The sequence below is a fragment of the Xenia sp. Carnegie-2017 genome, unplaced genomic scaffold, assembly GCF_021976095.1.
Source record: "Xenia sp. Carnegie-2017 unplaced genomic scaffold, XeniaSp_v1 HiC_scaffold_6, whole genome shotgun sequence".
NCBI lineage: Eukaryota > Metazoa > Cnidaria > Anthozoa > Malacalcyonacea > Xeniidae > Xenia > Xenia sp. Carnegie-2017.
In genome coordinates this window covers 14,164,014-14,190,122 of record NW_025813526.1, presented here as the reverse complement: position 1 = coordinate 14,190,122, position 26,109 = coordinate 14,164,014, and the positions used below count along the sequence as shown (strand labels likewise).

Here is a 26,109-nt window from a genome sequence, read left to right as displayed (position 1 = left end):
GTACAGGAACGATGAAAATGGCTAACCGCACCACTGAACTAATTAGTATAGAGCAGCATGTTGCACATCGAAGCGGTCCAACTGTTTATTCCTTAGGCTTTGCTTTGAAAGAAAGCACAATACTAACAATACTATAAATTTTTTTCCATGTACAGTGCTTTTCCTCTTGTTTGTATAAACGAGCTCTTACAAAAGCAGTATGTTTACGTCCTAAAAACGGAAATACGTAATTGAATTTGGTGATGATGTTGATGTCATGTGATTGTTTTATTTAAATAGCGACAAGTCAAAACTGGGGTGTATTCCAGCGCAGCCTTTCGCAGCACTGTTTCTATCACTCGCGTTCAAGAAATATTTTTCTTTTAGATGTAAGTAAACCTACTCTTTTGTTATAATTTGCAAAATATATTTACGAGAACCATGCATAACACTGATTATATGTGTATCAATTTAATCGTCTGTATATAAGTAATAATTATTTGGGCATGTTATTTGTATTCCTGCAGAAAAATTTGCTATCGGTTGTAAAATTTACATCTGGGGATTAATAAAATTGCTTGCTTGATTGCAGCAAACTCAACAGCATTTTCAGTCATTATTTTATAAATTGTACAACATTTGATGATCTGTGCAGGTCTATAAGCTAGGACAACAATATTGAATATAACTAAAAGCTTGCGCGCACAGAGTTGACTTTCGCATCAACAAGAAATCAACAATTGTTATGTTGCCCATAACGGAGCACCTATCAAATATTCTATTGATTATAGTTTAGCTGAAACTTAACTCCTCGCTGTAATTTCAAGAAGGCATTAATTAGCGAATTGACAACCACACCTGCAAGTTTTGCAACAAAATTTTTAGTCTTGATTTTGAGGAATTCCTAGCTTTGATGGGTTTTTTTTATAAATACCAGATGATTTTTGGTTTCCGGACAGTGTGCAGATTAATTAGGGAAAGAAATAACAAAATAACAGCGAGCGTGCTGCGCCTTCTTGTTTTATGTGACATCAATCGATCTTCTTCTTGTTGTTTTGTAGTCTTTTGATTCTCTTGTGAAGATTTCAAGATGACAGAGGATTTTGACGACTCGTAAGATAATTATCCTCTCTTATTACAATAACTATTAAGTTCATGAATAGTTCGAGCTATTTCAGCACTTTTTACGAGCACAATGCGTTTAATGTGCACCATGCGTATAATCTTAGTGGAAACGTTATTTATCTCTAAGAAAAATATATTTCGCTGTCCTTGCGATTTTATTTCGGTTGCAGGTTGGAAGAACGGGAATGCTTTGTCTAAAATTGGGAAGTTTCCGAAGTGGATACATTCCAAGTTTTACACTAAATACTCAAAGACTGAAACACAAATTATTAGAAATAAAACATATTTCTGTTTTATGTCAAAACAATCATCAGACAGAGTGATACTCCTCAAAAATTCCTCAGACAACATAACAAGTTTGACGAGTATCAATTGTCTACCACCAAAGTTAAACAAAGGCAGCATGCAAATATTGCTTTTAAGCATGGCTTTTTTTGAAAGGGTCAAGTGCACTCTTACTTTGTGATACATCCCGAACTTATTTCAATATGAAAATCATGTCAACGTTAGGAATAAAATTAAAGTTTTGTAAACCCCCCACAATGCAAGAGCTGATATAGACCATCGAGTTCTATGATAACTGGAGCGTCTATCTCAAGCGCTGCTTTAGATATCGGTTGATGCAAAAAAATGGAGGAATTAACTTATTTCCGCCGAGATTATTTTTTATGATGAAAATCAAGGTATAAACCGAAAATCAAAGCAGCGAGTTTCTCACGAAGGAAGCCTTAACTGTCAACTTTACCCATGTGAAAAGCAATTTCAGTTGAGGATGGTTAGCTTCTTGAAATGAAATTCTTCATTCATTTCACGAAGCGAAGGTGCTCAAAATCTCCATGTTGTTGGCTTTTGTTGGATACATCATCTCTGTTGTTGAACACGCGAGTGCCCTCTTCATGAAACATTGAAACAGGGTCGTAAATCCTGGAGAGAGGAGGGGTTAATTGGGTGACTGAGCAAACCCTTGACATACATGCACACAAATTAAAAGTTAGAAGTTTTTTCAAGCAAAGCATTAAATTTTCGAAATTAAAACGGCAAAGAGGGTTATTAATGAAATTAGCGTGAACTCAAATGTAAAAAAACGATTTTGTTGATGTTAACATACAATTAATCTTCGTCCTTTTGTTGGGCAAAATCAATAAGCGCGACTATTAAATTCGTCGTCTGAATCAAACTACGCTCAAAACTATTTTGGTCGACTAAAACTCAGATTTGATTCGGCGCATGTAAAATATGACGTTTGAACCGGGCCTTATGGAGCAATGTAGGACAAAATAATATTCGTTGAACATTTACATTGTCTTGATAGTCGCCTGCAATTTTCAGTAATCTAAATGTAAACCGGTCAAAATGCTTCTTGATTGGCTACAAGGTGTTAGTTTACCGGAATTAAACCGATTATAAACCTTTGGCGTGTTGTGGGTCGAGCGTGTTGTACGTCATCTAGAGTGAAACTGATAATGAAATAAGTGTAGCTTAAAACGTTCGATATGAAGCTATTGAGAAAATATCACGAAGGGAAAGTTGAAAATGACATAAAGGGAACGAAAGCTAGCCTCGTTTTAGAGAGCGGGCCATTCGAGTTGATCATATTTTAAGACATCGACCGCGTCGATCTAAGTACTTTGTTTACATCAGGCTTATTGTTTATAGCCTAGCGTTGGCCTGCAAAGTATTGAATTTTTCATTCGTTCTCGAGGTTTGTACCGTTTTAAATGTACGTCGTACTTTTAAAACAATTATATGTATCATCTCCATAATAGATTACTGTAACCTGTTGACAAAAATTCTAAACCCCCCATGCAAAGTATAAACATGTATTGAAATTATTTTGATCAATTGAAACTACCCCGCACGTTGCAAGATTGTTAGAACTAGTCATATGATAGATTTGCCTTCTTTTAACAAGAAGCAAGAAAATATTTGTTTTTGTTGCGCATTTCATTTTCTAAATCGCTCTGTATATAAATATATTTCCTGTACGTCGCATCGTCTGTCAACCGGTTAAAAGGAGTCTATCGCCTTCTGTTGGATAATAATTCAAAGATATTTTATGTGTGAAGACGCTGTGACTTATATGTTGACGCAGTGTAACGGCATAAACAATTGACTGTAGGACGACTTAACTTTGCAACAAAATCAGGCGGTGTTGTATATTTTCATAGATCACTGGCAGCGGTTAGCAGCAAGTGCAAGACTGCATGAAATTATGCCTGGAGTGTTTAAAGGATATCATATCAACCCCGCAAATTGTTTATGTGACAATTTTAACATGCTCGTTATGTTGCAAATTTTGGCTTTTAATCTGCTTTAAAGAAGCTGAATTAGTAAGATATCTCCATTTTGACGTCTCTAGGTCAATCGATCTCTTGATTTCAGTGCACTGTTCACAATTGTTGCTGTTGGAGGATAAATGCCTTCAAGATGTCTTGTAAACATCCCGTTGAACATATCAAATGCCGCAAGTGAAATGTTGCCTGAATTTATTCTGCATTAAGTAGTCTATGACAATAAGTACCTAGTTCGAAAAGCGCTAGGGAAGATTTTGAAGCAATATAAATATCATCATATACAAAAAATTCGAACAGAAAACTAATTTTATAACGAAATACAGCCAGCATGCCACTTAAAATTAATTTTGTTTTCTTGGTATTCTGTTTAACCTTGTTGCATGTGTAAGAGTCGAAAGAAAATTTTACATGAAAACTATTATAAACTCCAGGCGACACGGTGAATGATTATTTTGTTGTAAATTGCTCGAGGCTTATTGAATACTGTCTTGCAAACCCTAGTTGGCAGTGTAACAACTGTAATAAGTAATTAGAAGTTATTATCGCAAGGCAAGGGCGGCCCTTGCCTCTTGTCAGCAAAAAATGCTAGGTACAGTGAGGACTTGGTGTAATGCATAACTAACATGTTTCGTGTTAAATCTTTAATTGGAAATTCGTTTTGATGAATCCCTACAAGACAAGTCTGGGGAACTTTATATGCTATGACAGCCAATTGCTTGATATAAATGATAGACAAAAGCTTTTTACATGCGTCTCCTTTTAACTTTCAACATTGCGTTGGCAAGAATTATTTTAATGTTTATCTCCATAAATAGAAATTTTGACCGCTTGCCATGTTTAGAGCATTCTTTTTATTTAATTAACCTCCCACCACAGTGGAATGAATATACAGTAGAGCCACTCCATTGAATTTTTCGTGCCACGCATATCCTATTTCGAATGTGATTACCATAGTGGTGAGATTCCAGCATAAATACCTACCGTGCATTTAATCTTATTTCCTTTCACAATATTTAAAGATAATTTCATTGCTTTTTTGATGGAAAACATTTTTGGGGATAATAATTAAATCTTATAACAGTTTAAAAAGCTATTCCAAGAGTATGATACTTTGTTTTCTCAACCAAGAAATCGATCGTGAACGAACGCATATTTACATATCTAGAAACAGCCAATATTGACAAGACAATATTATGCCGATGTAGTTTGTTGCCAGTGTTGTCTTGATAACATTTTGATAAGACCTCATTGCTGATGAATCTGTGTCGATTGTGATTAAATTATGTTTAGTCTTTGAACGTTGAGTGCAAAAAGCAAATAGTTCATAGTATTCCTTGTCCATTGCTGGACCCGCACCATGTGCTTAAATTCTTTGTTATTTTCGATGTTCTGTTAAACCCACACCGATATTATAATTAGTCAGAAAAACTTGATTAAAAATTATTATATACTTAACATTCTTTCTCACCGGAGAACTTCGACCAGATTCCAAGAAAAACAGTGGGAATGAGTACTATATGCGATTAATCAAGTTTGTTTACTTCTGTCGCCAAATGAGATATAATTGATGATATTGATCACTTGGGTGATTTCAGTGCTTACTGTATTGAAAATTACGTTGTTTATGCCACATATAATTGGGTTCCTGACATAAAACTCTGACTTTTCAAAAGACTCTACTTTATTGTGCATTCTATAAAAAATCGACCTGAAACTGTTAAATAACAGACAGACTGAAGCAAATTGATATTGCACCAATATTTAGCTCTATCTGGTTAATAGGACGAGACATCTCGAGGATAGTGTGCTTCCACGTGGAAGCAATTCTTTTTGTCTACGTCATAAAAGGTCTGTATTTTAATCCTCTCAAAGCACTTCACATCTTCAGGGGAGATATATAAATGAAGAATTTTCTAGTGAACACAAAAGACTATTCAGTAATTTAAATTTGCCTACATCGTGTAAAGTGTTTAAACTTTTAAGCACTTGTCTACAGTTTAATGATTCGCAATTAATTTTAAAACGTGACCAATGCTGCACTTCTTATACGAATAATTTTCTATACGATGATTTCCGTATTTCATTTGCAACTAAGAGTTAAGAAGAATGCATAATAAAGACAGTTGAAGTGCTAGACTTTGCATTTTACACGTTGACACTAAACATGTTATGGTTTCCTTTTTTCTTCATATTAGTTCACTTCATGTTCATATTAAATTTTCCCATTCTTCTCTTTACATGATTGTACAATTTAAAAGGATTGTAAGACTCTCAGAACTCAGAAACAGTTGCAATATTGATCATTGTTGATTGTAAAAGATTCCGTCCGTCCGAAACTTTGTATGAAAGCTCTTCAATATCAGAAGCATATCTGCTGTAGCCTACATCATAAACGTTGCGTACAGGTGTATGCAATATCGAAAAAAAGTTTGTCCTTGCGTACGTCACATTTGTTTGAGCTGTCCCAAAATTTATAGTAAATTAATTCACTTTTGAATTTCAATTTGCAGATATCTATAATTCATAAAGCTCTAGCGATATGAGTTAATTACCACTTGGTAGTGTACTTTTCGTTGATATAATTTGCTTGTATTTTGTAAAGTTCCTTCTAACAAATATGCAAAAAAGTTTTATAAAAGATGTTACAAAAAATAGAGTTGAAAGCCGTTTTTGTGAACTTGAATAATGCAGTATAATTACTTAAGAAATAAAAGATGTTTACTGTAATTGCCCGGGCGTATGCAAACTGAGACCATTGGGAGAACTCGAGAGCAGATCAGTGCAAACCCGAGACCTGCTCGAGAATTCTCCTAAACGTCTCCGAGGTTTGCATAAGCCAGTCAAACAAAAAATCATTTATTTCTTTTATAAATTAACAATAATGCGAAAAAGACAAACATTTCAACTTTTCCTCTCAAATGTATCCACGATCGATTTGCAAATTCTCTTTGGCTGATTGATTGTTTTGATTTATTTGATTGGTTGAGCTCAGATGTGTTTTGCGCATACTAATGCAAACACGGCCCTAGACCAATCACCGCACGCGTTTTATTGTTTTTATTTTATAATTGATAATGATACAATTTTCATTTTGTACTTAGAGCTACCGGTGACCGTTACGAAAATCAAGCCAATGCACTTGCAGCTTGGTTCATTGGACCGAGAGCAGAAAATCATGAGTTATTTAACAAACTTATCAGCCAAACAATCACTCAGCATCAGCAAAATCGTAGAAAGTACTGGCCAACGGACCCACAGTATGTAACCAAAAAGAAGAAGGCCTCTCTGCCTTACAGATATGAGAAAAAAGAACTCAAGGAAAAACTCAAAACAATGAACAGCGAGTTGGAGCAGAGTACTCCTGTTTTCAGCGCACGTTTTCAGGTAGAATTTTTGTGGTACTTCATTAAATTGTCATCTGTTCTATAGTCTCCCATTACAACAATGTACAGACAGTACAGTACTATCGTTGTAATCGATGTAAGTGAAAAGCGAATTAGCTTCCAAAAGTAATCAGTCGGACACAAATGAAGGCATGAATAGATCCCCCTTAAAAGAATGAATGTTCTAGTTCCGAGCCTGGCTCTGTCTATTTGAAGTGTGGTGAAGTGCACACATACGGCTGGGTAGGTACATCGATAATGAGGGGAGGTTGAATTGTTTAAGCGAATAGCATGTTTCGTCACGGCAGCCATGTTGGTGGTCAAACACAAAAGAATATTTTCTTATTGCTATTGTGGTCACCAGCCGTCGTGGGCGAGCGACATTGTTCGATAATTCTCTGGAGGTTGGTTGCAATCAAAGAATATGCATGATCTAACCTTTTTTTTACTTTGAAATCAAGCAAAGCATGCACGAGTATAGCCCCCCTCGCCCCAACCCTCCAAAATTATGAAGTTTACAACGTCCTCACTACGTATTCTGTCTCCGTCAGATGTAGCTACCACGCAGTATGTGTAATAACGATGTCACAAAGAAATAAAATAACACAATCCATTAAAGAAGTCTTTAAGCTATTTTTCATTGCCTTTACAAGGCAATTAAAAAAACACTATGGTACAATTTGATGTCATAAATACTTTAAGAGCGCGTCTGCAATGTAAACAGGACGATTTTTATTAAGTAATAAGCATAAATCAATGAAACGTTCATTGAACGTTGACAATGGCGTAGCAAGAGTTTGATCCTGCTACGTAAATCTCGAAACACTTAAAACATCATAATTTATTTCTTTAGGCATCTTTTAGTTTTTACGTTGATAAAACGAAGAAAATTAACACAACGGGAATACATACGTGTAGACCGAACACATTGGAAAATTTTGTTAAGAGAAATTTCAAAGATGTTCTAGGCGGGAAAAAATATCAAATAAACAGACAGCTTATGAAACCTTTAATTCTTTTCCTAATGCTCAAACTTATAACAAAAATGATTTTAAATTACTTAAAGAGAATTTAGTGTTGTTTTAGACCCCTCCAAATGTAAACATCTAGTACCCCCCTCTGTCACCTTTTTTGCAGAAATTCTCCATTTGTGCCTGACACTAAGTTCTTGAGCCAATGAAAGTCTTTTTTGGATCTGCTAACGTGTGCCATTAATCAAACATATTATGATACATGACTTACTTACATGTATTGCTCTATGTTAGATTGCCTTGCCGAGGACGCCTGATAGGCACTTTGTTGTCTTTAAATTATTATTGTAAAGAAATCACAACCATATAATTTCTTGTGCATAATCACTCCTATAATAAATCCCATGTATGGCAGATATGCACTTTTGCATGTAAGAGCCAATAAGATGACAGTAAACATCCTTACTTACCAGTTTCTTGGTTTACGCGAACGCATTAAAATCCAACTTTTAATTATTTTAAGGGTCACATGAACTGGGATGTTTCAATGCCAGCTATTCTGGGTTATATTTCGGGAATGGTATGGAATCCAAACAACGTGGATGTTACAGCTTCCCTATTACTACACCTTATGAAATCCTCGCTGCTGAGCAGATTTGTGACATGATTGGTTTTGATGATCCAGTTATTGAGCCATGGGGACACATAACTTGTGGTAAGCATGTTTATACAATGTAAGTTGCTCTGTTGACAAAAAGATGTAGTGCAGTGTACTTGTTGTAGCATTATTGGATGATATTAAAAAGAAGATTTGGAAGAAATAGCCATCCGGAAATTCAATATTTGAATTAAAATAAGAAACGTAAAATTGAAAGTAAATTTACGACTTTGTTTTAAAGTCTTTGTCAAACACAATGATACATGATACTTTATATACAGGTTGCCTATACGCATATTTACATTGATATACACTTAAGCAGATGGTCAGTCACAGCGCCAAACGGGGGGGCGGGGTCGAGGGCTACTTTTCCCCCCGTGATATAGATATTTCTGTCATTGACATATGTTAGCCTAACATGAGGCAAAGTAAGACGCATATTAAATTTAGTAAATATAAATCATAGCCCTCCCAGAGTGCAATCTTGTGGCGAAGACCCTGAAAGAAATAAATTGTGTTAGGTATAGTCTATGTCAATAAATCAATTGTAAAGAATATAAAATTCCTAATAACAAGCAAAATTCATTAGCAACAGACCATTTAAGGATATCTGTTAATTTTGGAAGGTCTTAAAAATAATTGACTTATTCCTTCTTTCTTAACATATATTTAATGACTTTAATTGCCTATATTGGGTTGAAAATTTTAACTTCATAGGATTTTTGCGCATAGAAGAAAGAGTTTTGCGCCAAACGGGACGTAAAAATAAGAAAACGTACTTTTTACTTTTAAACGTAATCTTTGGTTATTCGCTTAAACGTTGTCGTCAAAACTATAGACTTTTAAGGAATCTTAAATTTTTAGTGTGTTATCTTCAATATATCTTCAATCCAAGTGCCTCTTTATTATCTTCCATCCCGCGCAAGGTAACCTACTTCTGTGTCACAAAAAAGCAAAGAACGTATAAATTTTCGAACTATCAGCGAAATACATTGCAAATGTTCTTAAAATTAATGTCTAAAAATATTAATTTTGAGCATAATAACAGAACAATAAACACGCAGACACCAAAAGTCATTCATCCATTTTTTAGAAAATATTTAAATTTTTTCAGGTGGGTCAATTGCTAATATTGAGGCAATGTGGGCAGCTAGAAACATGAAATTTTACCCTTTGAGTTTAAAACGGCTGTAATGAACGAGTCCGAGCTTGCTAGCGCAAGGACTTATCAAATCTTGGTTCCAAAAGAAGAGCACCCTAAACCTGATGGTGACAATGACTATGTCATGAGGGAGCTGCAATTATGCTCAAATTGGCAGATGCTGAATCTTAATACGGATGATGCCTGCAGGTAGGAAATGAAACATGCATTCTAGGATAAGAAAATAAAGGCAAGATGACGTTTTTATTACATTTTAGCATGGCAGATGGAGTGGCAACGGCTACTGGTTTATCATTGGATAAAATTTCTGAACTCGCTCATCAATACGCTTATACATCCATGGGTATAGTTAATTTTCATCAGGTACATAACATAGCGGCGCCACACGTGTTTGTACCAGCAACATGTCATTATTCGTGGCCAAAAGCAGCCACAGTTCTTGGAATTGGCGAGGACAATCTGATCCATATTAAAGTCGATGAACTGGCAAGACAGGATGTAAAAGGTTTGCTGTCAAAAAAATTTTTAATTAAAAAAATTAGTCGATCTTGCTCTGCTTAAAAGCACCAACTTTCAAGTATAATATGGTTTTTACATTAAATTGAAATAAAAAGATGCATGCAGCTCAAAAAGTATTTTAAATTATAAAGATAGCAATTATTATATCTCAATAAATTGTTTAGTATTGTGATTCAATTGTAAATCATACAGAGGCAACTGCTTCATTGGCTTCCATCAGGAGGGAACTGAAGGGGACTCTCCCCGTTAGTCTGAAGTTGGGTGTTGAGATTTTTCAAATTGTGAAGAGAAAATAAAGGGAGGGGGTGTACAATCAATCCAATATGAAAAGCCATTTAATTATAGTTGCTTCGTGTAAACTGGTACATACGAAAACAAAATTGACAGCAACTCTTGAGCATCAATTTCGGAAAGCTGTGCTTCAAAAAACTTGTGGATTTTGAATTATCATAAAACATGCTTGTGAAAAATGGCGTTTTTGAAAACCCACAAAAAACATTTTTTAAGGGGGCATGCCTTTAAGCCAATGTTGAGCTCTCATACACCTTTTGCAATTTCATCTCGCCCTCTCTTCCTCAGACTGAGAAGCATGGTAACGTCACGGGACTTCTCCCCTATCGAACACAAATCAACCATTGCGTTAAGCGTCTTAAACCTGTCATTCGTTTTTCACGAAATATATGTGACTACTACTTGTTGGTTTTCAAACTCATTCTATAATTCAAAACCAGACATGTACATGCTAAGTTATTTCATCTTTATATAGATCTAAGAGATCAACTTGACAAGTGCGTATTTGGCTCCATTCCAGTGATCTCGGTCACAGCTGTTATTGGTAGCACTGAGGAGAGTGCAATAGATCCTTTAACTGAAATACTCGAAATAAGAGAGGAGTACAAAAGAAAGGTAAACATGTCAGTTTAAAAAACTTGCAATTGCACGGAAACTTAGTGGCAGATCTAGTGTATGTCAAAGCAAATTACTGCATCGCATTTTAGAATGTAATTACATTTCTAAACCCGATAAAGACAATTCCAATGGTAAAATTATATTCTTTAGAAATTGAAAACCAATAGTGCTTTTCTGAAATTACTTTGAATTGAAAATTGAGCAGCTATAATTTACTTTGACGAACGCGGAATCTGCTACTGCCGAAACTTCTAAATTGGCAAATCAACACTTGTCTTATCACTTGATGATGGTTTAGCAAAGATGAAACAAGTTGAAATCGTACATGATCCTTAGTCTACATTATTGTTTTATTAAACTTAAAAATAAATGAAAATGCTGATAGAGGAAACTATAGCTTTATTACGTAAAAAAGCGTCATGCAATTTAAATTTTTGATTAATTTTCCAAAATATATAAAGTGGCTGTGTATGTAAATCAAATAGCGATCAAAATTTCAATAAGATCGAAATGTTTTAAGAAATACACAAAATTGTATGTTTACATTTAGACCATTTGTGAAAATAGAAGCTCTCCAATTTTTACAATGAAAAAGCTAACAAAATAGAAATTGTTCATTTTTTTGATCTTGTAAAAAGTATACAAGCTTCAGTCTTCGTATTGACCATTAATACTTGTGCAACGTTCACTATAAAAATCTCACTTGAAATAAAATTTGTTTATGTAAACTGTGCTAACACATTACTTCAACGCCCGTGTCCCTTTTTGTATCCCTGGCATTTGTGTTGGTCATTGTGAATTAGTGTGCTCTGCCTCACCTGGCATTTGTGTTGGATTTTATTCATGCGAAAAATTTGATTAAATACATGTATAAATGCTTACGCAAAGTTGTCAAATCAATCTTGGTTTTCCAGGGTTTGAACTTTGCCGTGTTAGCAGATGCTGCTTGGGGAGCATACATGAGAACCATTCTTATAGATCCTGATGATCCTGCGGTTCAAAGGATTGCACAGAGAAGAAAAGAAAGGCGAGGAACGAGCGTTAGTGAAACTGCAAAAGCGTCACCTTTGAGAGCAACTAACCCTATTGCACCTCTTAGCCAATATGCAATAGACAATTTGAATGCTATGAAGCTTGCTGATACTGTCACTAGTGATCCACACAAGACCGGATATGTTCCTTACCCAGCAGGAGGATTGAGCTATCGTAATGGTACTATGAAAGAGTTTGTGAGGCTTGCCGCACCAGAGGTTTTTCACAGCGCTGATGATCTCTCTGTTGGAGTAAATGGCCTGGAAGGATCAAAACCTGGTGCTGCAGGTGCAGGAGTACTACTTTCACATCAGGTATGTTCGCTGGATAGTAACATGTACCATATACAGTACATTTGTTCCAATAACTGTCAGGTTGTTTTATGTTAGACAAACAAGTTGACATAAAAAGGCTAATCAAAAAACAAAATGACGTTGGAAACTTAGCCACATACGTTTAACTAATACGAAAAATGAGCAAATAATTATTCACATTTTCTTTTGATTTATACAGCGGCACAATATGAATAGACACTAAACCTAGAGAATAAATCGATGTATGATTTTTATTGGTGCACAGAATCCTTGCTGCACTAGTGTGCAAAGACGAAGGAAGATTGATGACTGAAGGAGGCTAATATTACAATTACATATACGCTTTCGACTGTATTTTTTTATTATTATATGACAAGCGTCACTTCCAGCCAAATGACGCTCTATGATTGGCTCAAAACGTTTTGCCGGTCCATTATTTTCCCGTAATCAACCACGGTCCAAAACGCATAATTTTACAGTCAAATGTAAACAAACTTCTTAAAGCAAACAGCAAAACGCAAGAAAAATAAAACAAAAAACCATTTACGAATGTGATTCGAAGGAAAAACACTTAGAAAACAGTTTAACTATCCAGACGATACATTTTGAAACGATTTTTTTTATGGACGAAAACTAGAAAAGTGAAAGCCAACTGGTAAAAAACAGCAAAGACGAGAAAGAAAGCAAGCTACGTTTCAGGTCAAATAATGCCATATAATAAAAATTTTAATAACCTCGCTTTCTCGGTTTTTACAATGAAATATCGGACTTCTGTCTTTTTTTACAAACCTTGCCCTACGGGCTCTGTCTGTACAAAAAGACCTCGGTCCGATAATTCTTCGTAAAGGCCTCGAGCTCGGTTATTAAGGGCTTATCAGTGGATTTTGGCCTGGATTAATAATGTTTTCTGGACTAATATTATACATTTTGACCCATCAAATGGTTTTATGTATATAATTTTGCAAAATGTCGAACTCACGATGAACAAAAGATGTGTTGTATAATTATCTTGTAATTATCCATTGTGTGTTTAAAGGTTATTGGCTTGGATATGTATGGATATGGTCGCATACTGGGTCAGTGTGTCTACAGTTCAAAGATATATTACTGCTTGTGGCTGCATCTTTCAAAACCCACCGATCCTTTTGTTATTAAACCATACACTCGATGCAGCGAAGAAGACAAGATCGCTATTAAAAATGAAATAATTGGAAAGACCGACAAGGAAATCAGTAAGGTATCGTAGTTATTAAAGGTCTCTACGTACAAGGCTAGAAAAATTTCATAAAAAGTTTGGTTGCAAGGGAGGGGAATGTTTTACGTTTACGTTGCTACCGTTTATTATTTGTGTAAGTGCATGCACAGATTCTCTTAGAGCACGTTCACTGTAAAGTAAAACGAAGAGCTCGTGATAATTCAATCCCTTGATTCCCATGTAATGTGGGTTTTATCGTGTTCCATTCTTTCGTCTTTTTCTCTTCAACTAGTTATGCTTCTGCTGTCATTAGCTACAATAAAATTAAAAAACCAACACAAATACAGGGGAGATTAGGGGAAAGTGGACGGAATTCGTAATTGCAACAAGTTTTTTCATTTTATTTACGGGAAAGAACGTGAATGAACGCCGTGTATGTTATTTCAAAATTTGCTTACACGTATGGTGTGTGTATAAAAATAAAAATATTGGTGCTAAATTGGTTATTTCGTATTTATTAACTGTCGTCATTGCCAGTATATGCTGTAATTACGAATATCTCTGATAAATAATTACGGAACATTCTGAAATTGCACGATTTATTCAATTATTTGTGGTTATGCTTATGATATCCTTCTTCAACATTTCTTGTTTTTCTTTGTTTACAACAATTGTCTTAACAAGTACTAAATGAAGGCAAAACAAGCTCGTCACCAGTCTACTTTCCTGAAGTTTCAATAACAGCGATGTGTACGAGAAATCGGATAAACTATGCTAAAATAGAAAGTTTTGTTTACATTTTATTTTATTTTATGACTTAGAAGTACGAAGAATTGTCTTAAATTTGAAGATTTAAGAATTAAATTAAGATACCAAAACGATGAAAGTGTATAGCACAGATAGAATCGTGTGTGAGCGTTGCTACCGTTACATAAAAAGCATTTTATTTTTTTCAAGAACCCAGTTGCAATGGATTTGTTAAACCGAAATGGACCGGATTGCATGATCAACAAATTTGCAGTAAATTTCAAGATAATGCAAAGCGGCTCTTCTGAACTAGTTTTGAATCCTGACGTTGACATGTCAACAGAATATTCCAAAAAGATTGGCAGGTATGATGGTGATCAAAATTTGGTTGTAATAAATGCTTTTTGTATCATTTTTAAAATCATTGTTAACTTTTTTAATAATTACATCGGATCTTTCGTTGAAGTGTCTTATTCGTAACAGAGAAGTGAAAATTGCAACAACAACTTGTGTTAATGAATTCCTAAATGAAAAGTGAACAGAATTATAACTAAGGAAAATCAAGCAACTGCCAAAAATGCCAGAAAATTTTTTTATCGATTTCTTACGAACGCATCATTTCTTTGTATTAAGTTACAGTTTATTTTCATAACAATGTTATTGCTTGTGAACTTTAAAACAATCATCAGGCCATTAGAAATTTATAATGTTTAATGACATGTTAATATGTTCAGGAATGATTGGTCTCGTCTAATGACGTGTTTAATGTGTTTGCACATATGCATGCTTACAGTGGGCCGTGGCGGATCTAGGAATTAAAAACTATTAATTAGAGTGTTTTTCTGAAAGTACTTGTATTTAAACTTGAGCAGTCATAATTTATTTTGTCTTTGAGAGAGACCTTTGGGAGAACATAAGAGCAGTGTAAGCAATAGATGAAGGTCGGCGGTCGAACCTGCTCGAGAATTCTCACAAACGTCTCAGTGACTTGCCTAAGCAAGCGGAAATACAAAAGCAATTTGTTATTTCTTTTATGAAATCACAGTAATGCGAAACAGGTAAATTTAAAACAAAAGTTTAATTTTTCCTCCAACATTTATTCATAATTGATTTACAAATTCGTTTTGAGTGATTTAATTGATTGTGTTCAGATCGATTTGCACAGGCTTGTGAAACTCCGCTGTAGACCAATCAGCTCACGTATTTTATTGCAGTTATTGTATAATTTGACATGTACACCAGATACCCTGCTGTGCGCATGTGCGACTAACTTTTGAACGTGTTTTTGACAGATTGCTTTCAGTAAATGCTGGTAAAGACAACCATAGAGTTCCATTGGTAATATTCCAGTCTCTCATGGAACCAGAAACATTTGGCCCTGCTTTGGTAGAGTTTGAGAAAGAAGAACTTGGTGTAAGTTTAATTAAGTTGTAAAAATTTGAATGAAACACCTTGTCGTTTCCTTTGTCGAAAATTTTTTGGCAAACATATTTTTTCGTAAATGCTTTCTTCTAATATAAAATGCCATTAAAAGGCATAAATTTCTGAGAAATTTGCAAACACCAATCCCATATAGCCCATAGATAAAAGACGTCAACTTCAGAGCATGCAGACAGTTCTATTTATTTTTGTGGGATTAAAAACACTGTTGCTACGTGTTTTTCCAAAAATTTATTTTAGTTTGTAACTATGAGAATACTTGGAAAGTAAAAGTTATTTTAAACAATGTTTTCCTATGAATATTCAGCAAAAATTTAAGAACTACTATATTTTTACAGTTCCGAAAATAGCAGCATCACATTAAACATATGTTGTTTTATCTTTCCAGCTTACACAGAACAATGAAAGTCAATTTGGGTGCATGGTCAATACTGTTATGAACCCATGGCAAGCAAGTGGAAACTTTGTTTGGGAAGCTGGTGAAATTTATCGTGAATGTTGTCTTCTTGCTTATGGATGGGTAAGTTATTGTTGCGTTAATTTCGAAAAACAAACCAAATTTTGTTTGGTCCATAAAAACGATCCTGAGTATTAGTAAATAATTACGTAGCTATAGTCATTTAAATTCTGTACAGTACTAGGGCCACCCGGAAAAATTTCTGAAGCGTGGGGCAAATTTATTAACTCTTATTCTAATTGTTGTACTGTAACACTGCATTTTTTTCAATGTTACAAGAAAATGAATGTCTTACTTATTTAATTGTAAAAGTCATATAGACGTTGAATAATTCTTGAAATGTGAAATGTGAGCGAACTTTTATAGTTACGTCTTACGATGAAAAGCTTATCCGAAAGAAAACAAGATTGAGAGATTGGGCTAGCACGTATAATTAGTAGTGTAGCCAGCCCGACTTTTTACTCGCGTTATATACATATATGTGAATGTGTTCACTGACTGTAAGAAAAAAATTTTCTAAAGAAATGAATAATATGGTAATATACATAGTTGGAGTAAATTAGCGAATACTGCAAATAAAAACCTTCAAAATTATTGAATCTACATACATTTTTTTAGCAAAACGATCCTGTATCTAGGCATAAATTTTACTGTGGAGATTTGCAGCACAGCATTGAAAACGGATGGTTCTTTTATGCAAACTATGTTGGTCAATTGAATGTTGTTGGTCATCAATATGAATGCGTGACGAAATTTGGCATCAGTGACTCAGATTATGACATAATGAGACCATACATTGCCAACGGTGATTTGTTTGTAATAGACAAAGATGCAAATGAAAGAGTTCTGTATCAGCTACTTTTAGATGCTGAAGGAGGTAAGAATGTCAATAGTGAAAAGAAATTATCTGTTTACTATTAGCATTTTTATTTATAATTGATGCAACATAACAACGTGGTCGCTTTGACGTCACATAAAACCTTCCTTGATAAGCCTTCATCAACTAGGAAGCTCTGTTATGTAGTGGAAGCTATCTTTGCTACACTTTGAAATTGATTTTGGAATGAGTGAACGGGTTTGAGAATAAAGTGGCGCTTCATTTTCATACGTCTGAACTGGGCATTGTGACTATTCGACTGAACTGTCCCTATTTTTACACAATTTTTACGATGTCGTTGGACTAAGACTGCTTGTCGTGTTTTCTAAATATTTGTTGGATTGGAAAATCCTGGGCAAATTGTGCGTATCAACTTTTTTTTGATGATTGTTGGAATTGTGTTTTTTTGCTTGTAACTAATAAATTCTAGTTACGGAAAACTATTGTTATGTTTTAAGGATTTAGTGGTTTAGCAGAGATACTACATAATCAATCAAATCATCAATATTTACAATAAATTTTAAACGACCAAATATTTTTAAGGTTTGCCCTTCGAGCTGCAAACGGCTAACAAGGAGATTGTGACACTCAGAGTGTTGGACATGCCACGTGTTAATCATTTCCCAACACCCTCGGACCCAGATCTTAAATATCCAGATCATCACGAGTATTTCATGTATGGCGAAGATGGGAATATTTACATTTCTCACATTATCACCAAACATCCAGATTTTCAACAGGTATTATTTTATCCATTCTTAAATAATCTAAAATAGCTGATACATATAACTAAAATTATTTTCTTAAGTGACAATAGCGTTCAGTTCATAAAGTATATAAACTCATTTACTTCTGGCAATGCATCGTTAAAAATACATATGGCTGTGTTGCACTAATAATTCAAGTAATTCAAAGTGTACCACAAAATGAGTGACATTCAATTAGAAGTTCTCTCCGTGGCATTTGAGCTCAATTTTAAATTTACCATCAGCACAAAGAAAGCTCAGTTCCTTTTAAATGTAAATCTTGTTAACTTGTGCTCTTAGGAACATAAAGCAGAATCCTTTTAGCACTCGTGTGTTGTGAAACCTTCTTCCCCATGAAACCTCTGAGAATTTTTATCGTGAGAATAATTAATATAGGTGGTGAAGGTTGTCAACACTCCAATGAGTGGTGAGAAAGATGATTGGCTGCTTTGGTATGGCTTCCCAGTTACGTTCACTGAACTTCCAGTAGACCAGGCAAACACCTCAAAAAATCCGCTGACCAAAACTGATTTTACCTATCATATCAAGTTCATCGGTGAAAAACACAGAAGCCGCGAAATGGATATCATTTTGAAAGATAACACGGGATGGTTCGATAATACAATTTTGAACGCAAGTGCTTAGATAAATAAACTTTTCTCTTTTATTTCTTATATTAAATTACCTTTAGAGTAATGAGACATTAGATGTGCTGAAATGGATTCGCGTAAACTTTTTGTACTAGGGTATTGGTAGCTTGATATATTTACTACTTTAATTTTGTATCGGAAGAGAACAATTAAATGCATTTGAGGAAACTTTACATTCCACAGAGTATGGTCTACTTAAGAAAACTGAAGTCTAGTACGTAGTAAACGTGAGTGAGATCTGAAAAATAACGCTGCAAAGTTTCAAACATCCTTTAGTTTCAAGGCAACTTTTGTTGAAATGATCGGGCAATTTTTTAAACCATTAATTCTTCACAACGAAGCGAACTCTGTTTGGTTAAAGTAACATCTCAGCAAATATACCTGCTCTTTTAAATTTCATTATGCAACGTGACGTCACAAGTTGTGTCAAGGAGACATTACATGAACTACAATATTTTGAGAATGAAAAGTGATAAGAATAAATTGTTTTTGAAAATACTCTCTCATTTTCAAAGTGTTCAAGTTTGTGAGGTATGATACAACATGGAATCGTGTTTTTATTGTCAGTTTTGCTAGAGCTACAAAATCTGGTCAAGTCCATTAAAGTCATCGCGGCCTCATTTCGTGTGTTTATTCATTGGAAAAAAATTTGACACGCAAAGACTGCTTTTAATGGTGAACAAATTTCAATGAAATAAATACAACGTTGCTTAATGTATGATTTTGCAAATCCTTTGATAGATATTTTAAAACGCCATTTACCATAAAACTTTGACACATACAATCTTCAACTAAAAATAAATCATCCAGAGTCAAGCTTTTCGAGAAAAAGCAATTAACAGCTAAACACTTGGCAAGATATACGACAAACAATCACTGTAAACGCTACACAGAGTTAAATAGTCTTTGATTTTAAAAATTTAGTGAAATTTAATACCAACTTATGCCTTTACGGTAGCTGGAGGCTTAAAGTCGAACGAACACATTGTTACGATGAGCTCCGACCAATAGCGATTAAGATCACAGAAACACCGAGACACAATACACCAGCGACCTGAATATTCGATGCACCGCGGACAGTCGCCATTGCATACTCTTTGATTGCCGTCTAAATATAAATGAAAGTCATTAATATAATAACACACTAGAGGAAGATATTTAGCAAAAGATCGTTCCTGAATGCATGTCATAAATACATTGTAAATTGTTCCATTTGTCAACGCCATGCATACCTACATTGATCTTAACTTTTTCCGTTTTCGTATAAGTTACAGACAGAGCCCTGTGTTCATAAGAGTTGTGACACGTATTGTTCTTCGAATTTGGCATTATGATTAAGTTGATTCGGTAGATATGGTCACATGGACATCTAGCCGCCATTTTTGTTCCAAAAGCGCAAATTATAACCATTTTTTACTTAGAGACAAATTATATAAAAAATGATTTCAATGATTTTATGTTGCGTTATAATAGTGCCGATCAAAGCGACGAAGAATAGGAACATACTCGCAAAAACGATATTAAAGGCGTATAAATTACATCCACTGCATTAAATAAATGCTTTTCTATTATTAAGACATCAATAAACTACTGAAAGCAGAGATCGTTGTCTATTCATGAATAAGAAAACACAACAATAAAATTTTTTATTTCCACCAAGTAATGCTTTATATTTGTTGGCTTTTGGAACAAAAATGGAGGACTCTAGGCAATTTTACTTCCGGTGTCCCAACTCGTACGTAAGACTGCAGAATTTGACTGCGATCACACTGATCCGTTTTAAATTCCATTGCAGTTTTGCGGGTGTTTACACATATCTCTTGCTGTCAAAATTCGTTAGTTGTTTGTGAAAGAATGACGCCATTTCTCGTTTACACATCTCTACATGTTTATATCTCTAGCCAAAGATCATAAAAAACATTGATTTGTACAAATTACAACGGAATTATCGTTAAAAAGTGTGACAAGTGTGCACAATAAGCCGATATTTACATTTTATTGCAATGACTTCATCGATAGTTATAAATTCCGATAATAAAATTTACAAACTCGAAAAATTATCACTACCACTAAATAGACAAGCATGAGAGATGTAAAGAGTGTATTACATCGTTTACTTTTAATAACTCGTTAACGAAATAACGACGAATGCTTTTTACAAGGATGCTGACTCAGCATTTCAAGGTCTTGTCTTTTACCACAGGCAGACCTACCAATCCTCTGGTTTTATCATACATCATCTTAATTTTAAAAAATCTCCCGATAACCAGATTTGAAACCATTTTTAACCGATTTTATAGCATAATAGTTAAGATAATCTTACAGAACAGAAGTTATTTTACTTAAGAAATAAAAGATGTTTACTGTGTTTGCACGGGCTTATGCAAACCGAGGAGACCTTTGGGAAAACTCGAGAGCAGCTCAGTGCAAGCCCAAGACTGAAGGTCGAGCGTTGCACATGCTCGAGAGTTATCACAAACGTCTCCGAGGTTTGTATAAGCTCAAAATGTATTCATGATCGATTTGCAAATTCGCTTTGACTGATTGATTGTTTTGATTGATTTGATTGGTTGAGCTCAGATGTTTTTTGCACAGGCTAATGCAAACACAGCTCTAGACCAATCAGCGCACACGTTTCATTGTGTTTATTTTATAATTTGTAGTAAAATCGGACGAAAATGATTGCAAATCTGGTCATCGGAAGATTTTGTCTAAAATTAAGATGAAATCTGATAAAACCGATGGGATTGGCAGGTCTGCCTGTGGTAAAAGACAAGACATTAAAATGCTGAGTCAGCGTCCTTATAAAACCCATTCGTCGTTACTTCGTTAAGGAGTGATTGAAGTGTAAACGATGTAACACACTTTTTTACTACTTTCATGCCTGTCTATCTAGTGGTAGTGAGAATTTTTCGAGTTTGCAAATTTTTATTTTCTATAACTATCGATGACGTCACGACCAAAAAACGTAAATTTCTGTTTATTGTGCACACTTATTGCTCGGGGCCAGGTTGACTACTTTTGTTTACATTATTCTCTATACGACCGTATGAAAGAAATTATTAGTTTCTAGATGTGTGAAACGAAAGTCGATTTTTAAGCACATTTTAACCTTCTGGAACGCGGCCTAAAATCTTAACAGATGCCTGAACGAATGGTTTTGATGGTAACCTTTTTATGAATGTCAAGTGATTTAGCAATTGTCAAAAGAAGAGTACAGCAATAATTGTAAAAAGTTTCGTTTCTATACAATAAATTATTTAAATGGCCCGATTTATACTAGAGACAAAGATTACCCGTCTGGACGAACTTGAGCAAGCTAAACATAGTTTGTCTTCAAGTTCGTCTGTGTGCAAACACACGCATCATCCATCTGCGAGTATAAATAGGGAATGTGGACGAACTATTGTACTTCGTGACTCGCTCCTAAATCCCCAAAATGCTAAATTCGTTTATATATAGTTCAAGTAGATAATTCGTCTTCTGTTTATACTCAGACGGATCATTCGTCCAGACGGACACCCTTCTGTAGTATAAAAAAAGCGAATGACTTCCAACTAAGCCAAACAAACATCTTTTCAATTCAAAAAAAACAACATGGCAACTGATGTAAGTACAACAAGAAAACACAATTGAAATCGTTTGAAATTCAAAAACAAGAATTACAAAAGAATGCAAAGAATAAAAACAAAACATCAAATGCTGTTTTGGGGTTAATGTTCTAGTGCGCGCTTAAGCCTGGTTTCCGCTATTGGTTTATCACGATAAAAAATTGTTGATACTTTATCGCGATTGTTAGTCGCCGTTTATTGCGATTATTACCACGTTCTCATATGGGATTATTGCGATTAAAGTCAATCGCTGTCGCGTTTGTCGCGTTAAACCAATAGTGCAAACTAGGCTTTAAGGTTGATGTTTTCATACGGGAGCTTTCGGGCACTTTCGTGGTATAAGCATCCGATGCGTATTCAGTAGAGGTTTTGTTTCGTTTATTGACTTTTGTGATCATATTTATTTATAGGAAGCATTTATGGTTGAAAGTTTGACTGTTGCTACGATATTCATGCCGTATTTATATGCTGTACTTATGTAGTCAAATCAAACATATTATAGCCGCCATTTTCGGGGTCCCTTAAAATGGCCATCAAAGCGCGCAAAAAATGACCGCGTATGAAGGCTTTTTTGAAGCGACGAGTTACGAAACGAGACAGAGTTATTAAGAGGTACAGTAAAGAAATATCTCATAGTATATTATCATTAAGTAATGGTATAATTACTTGTTTGTAAATGTAGATCGTCCAGGTTGGTATAGTCCTGAGAAGGACTGTTTTTGTTGTTGTTGACTGACGTTTCGACAACCTTAGCGGTAGTCATCTTCAGCGTCAAATGAGGAGTAAACGTCAGGTTAGCCATATTTGTTATTTGGTTCTTACGTTATTGTATTGTGTGTACAGGAAATGTGTATTGTCATTGTGAATTAGTGTGAAGTGAAATGTTTTTAGTTGTGATGTGGTATAATTACTTGTGCAGTTAAGGCTAAACATGCACTCGTGACTTTTTAAACACTGCAAAAAGCGGAAGGCTTTCAAAATTTCGCTGTTGACTTCAAAAAATTCAGTTGTGCATGTTTATTCGTAATTGCACTCAAAACTATACTATTAAAAACACTAATATTTATATTAAATTATATTAAATAATAATTATAATACTAATATTATGAGCATAAAATTAATTAATAACATTAATTAAACTTTCAATACAACGTACTCATCGCCAAGAATGGCACACCACGAGAAATTATTCAACATTTTACTATTGCCGGATTTTACACTAAGTTTTGAATTGACCAGATAGTAAACTAAACGAAGCAAACTTAAGATTGAATTCTGTACTCACCCATCCTCCATGTTCAGCAATCCAGTTAACCAATTTTTCTTTAACAAACCTCACAACCCAGTCAACAACCAACTTGAGCAAAGGTAACTGGCTGGCAACAGATGACGCCAATTTAAATCCAAAGTACAACAGCGTTACAACACGTCCCCAGTTGTACACGCCGTCGGAAAATATCAGCTTTGCAACGTCCGCAAACGTATCAAACGCAGTTTGTGGCGTGACTCTAATTTTACCAATCAATTCATTAAGGCTAAAATTTCTTTCAAGGTCATCTCCAACCTGTTTAATAAAATGTCCTTTGATCATGAAGAAAATAAAAACTATGAAAAGCGATGCGATGAAATAGAAAACAACATAATCCTCAATGATAAAGGGCAACATGTCAAAACTACTTGTATAGTGTATAACATTTGCACACCCTGTTTATGCATGTCGGGTGCCATTGAACAGCACAACACAATAGGGTTCAACTTATTCTTTGACCAATGGTCACCAAAGCGTACCTCAACATTATTTAGCGCGTTTGAAGAGCACACTCAACAATGCGGATTTAAAGCATGCGCACCATGTAGTGTATATTGTTGTAAAAGTGGAGTCGGAAGTTGTACAGTACCGCTCGCGTATTTGTAAACATACGGTACGCGTATGAAACGCGTGTGATACGAAAAACATACGCGTATCATACGAGAACGATACGCGTATGATACGAGAACAATACCCGTATGATACGAAAAGGATACATGTATGATACGAGAACGATACGCGTATGATACGAGAATGATACGCGTATGATACGAGAACAATACGCGTATGATACGAGAACGATACGCGTATGATACGAGAACGATAAGCGTATGATACGAGAACGATACGCGTATGATACGAGAACGATACGCGTATGATACGAGAACAATACGCGTATGATACGAGAACGATACGCGTATGATACGAGAACAATACGCGTATGATACGAGAACCATACGCGTATGATACGAGAATGATACGCGTATGATACGAGAACAATACGCGTATGATACGAGAACAATACGCGTATGATACGAGAACCATACGCGTATGATACGAGAATGATACGCATATGATACGAGAACAATACGCGTATGATACGAGAACAATACGCGTATGATACGAGAACAATACGCGTATGATACGAGAACAATACGCGTATGATACGAGAACAATACGCGTATGATACGAGAACAATACGCGTATGATACGAGAACAATACGCGTATGATACGAGAACAATACGCGTATGATACGAGAACAATACGCGTATGATACGAGAACGATACGCGTATGATTCGAGAATGATACGCGTATGATACGAGAACAATACCCGTATGATACGAAAAGGATACATGTATGATACGAGAACGATACGCGTATGATACGAGAGCGATACGCGTATGATACGAGAACGATACGCGTATGATACGATACGATGAACGATGATACGCGATGAACGATACGCGTATGATACGAGAACAATACGCGTATGATACGAGAACGATACGCGTATGATACGAGAACGATACGCGTATGATACGAGAACGATACGCGTATGATACGAGAACAATACGCGTATGATACGAGAACCATACGCGTATGATACGAGAATGATACGCGTATGATACGAGAACCATACGCGTATGATACGAGAACAATACGCGTATGATACGAGAACCATACGCGTATGATACGAGAATGATACGCGTATGATACGAGAACAATACGCGTATGATACGAGAACGATACGCGTATGATACGAGAACGATACGCGTATGATACGAGAACAATACGCGTATGATACGAGAACAATACGCGTATGATACGAGAACAATACGCGTATGATACGAGAACAATACGCGTATGATACGAGAACAATACGCGTATGATACGAGAACGATACGCGTATGATTCGAGAATGATACGCGTATGATACGAGAACCATACGCGTATGATACGAGAACGATACGCGTATGATACGAGAATGATACGCGTATGATACGAGAATGATACGCGTATGATACGAGAACCATACGCGTATGATACGAGAATGATACGCGTATGATACGAGAATGATACGCGTATGATACGAGAATGATACGCGTATGATACGAGAATGATACGCGTATGATACGAGAACCATACGCGTATGATACGAGAACAATACGCGTATGATACGAGAATGATACGCGTATGATACGAGAACAATACGCGTATGATACGAGAACGATACGCGTATGATACGAGAACAATACGCGTATGATACGAGAACAATACGCGTATGATACGAGAACAATACGCGTATGATACGAGAACAATACGCGTATGATACGAGAACAATACGCGTATGATACGAGAACAATACGCGTATGATACGAGAACAATACGCGTATGATACGAGAACGATACGCGTATGATACGAGAACAATACGCGTATGATACGAGAACAATACGCGTATGATACGAGAACGATACGCGTATGATACGAGAACGATACGCGTATGATACGAGAACAATACGCGTATGATACGAGAACGATACGCGTATGATACGAGAACAATACGCGTATGATACGAGAACAATACGCGTATGATACGAGAACAATACGCGTATGATACGAGAACAATACGCGTATGATACGAGAACAATACGCGTATGATACGAGAACAATACGCGTATGATACGAGAACGATACGCGTATGATACGAGAACAATACGCGTATGATACG

At 35.4% G+C, this 26,109-nt stretch overlaps 2 protein-coding genes across 4 annotated transcripts in view; one reads left to right on the top strand and one right to left on the bottom strand.

Moving 5' to 3' along the window:
• The first annotated feature begins 279 nt into the window (after positions 1-279).
• Positions 280-18,631, top strand: LOC124457732. Its single transcript, XM_047007919.1, is given in 17 exon segments — positions 280-368; positions 1,041-1,092; positions 6,500-6,782; positions 8,276-8,366; positions 8,369-8,467; positions 9,525-9,593; positions 9,596-9,761; positions 9,830-10,077; positions 10,858-10,997; positions 11,915-12,346; positions 13,383-13,583; positions 14,499-14,653; positions 15,581-15,701; positions 16,117-16,248; positions 16,804-17,062; positions 17,606-17,802; positions 18,205-18,631. Coding segments are annotated over 16 exon segments (2,865 nt in total). The 5' UTR covers positions 280-368; positions 1,041-1,069; the 3' UTR covers positions 18,454-18,631.
• A 475-nt stretch (positions 18,632-19,106) lies between these two features.
• LOC124457735 (apoptosis regulator BAX-like) overlaps positions 19,107-26,109 on the bottom strand; it is a 40,032-nt gene continuing 33,029 nt past the window's right edge. For all 3 annotated transcript variants that reach the window (XM_047007925.1, XM_047007923.1, XM_047007924.1), the window contains exons 3-4: positions 23,355-23,633; positions 19,107-19,566 (exon numbers count right to left, since the gene is read on the bottom strand). In XM_047007925.1, the coding sequence (XP_046863881.1) occupies positions 19,447-19,566; positions 23,355-23,633 (399 nt within the window). In that variant the 3' untranslated portion in view covers positions 19,107-19,446. The remainder of the gene's footprint in view (positions 19,567-23,354; positions 23,634-26,109) is intronic.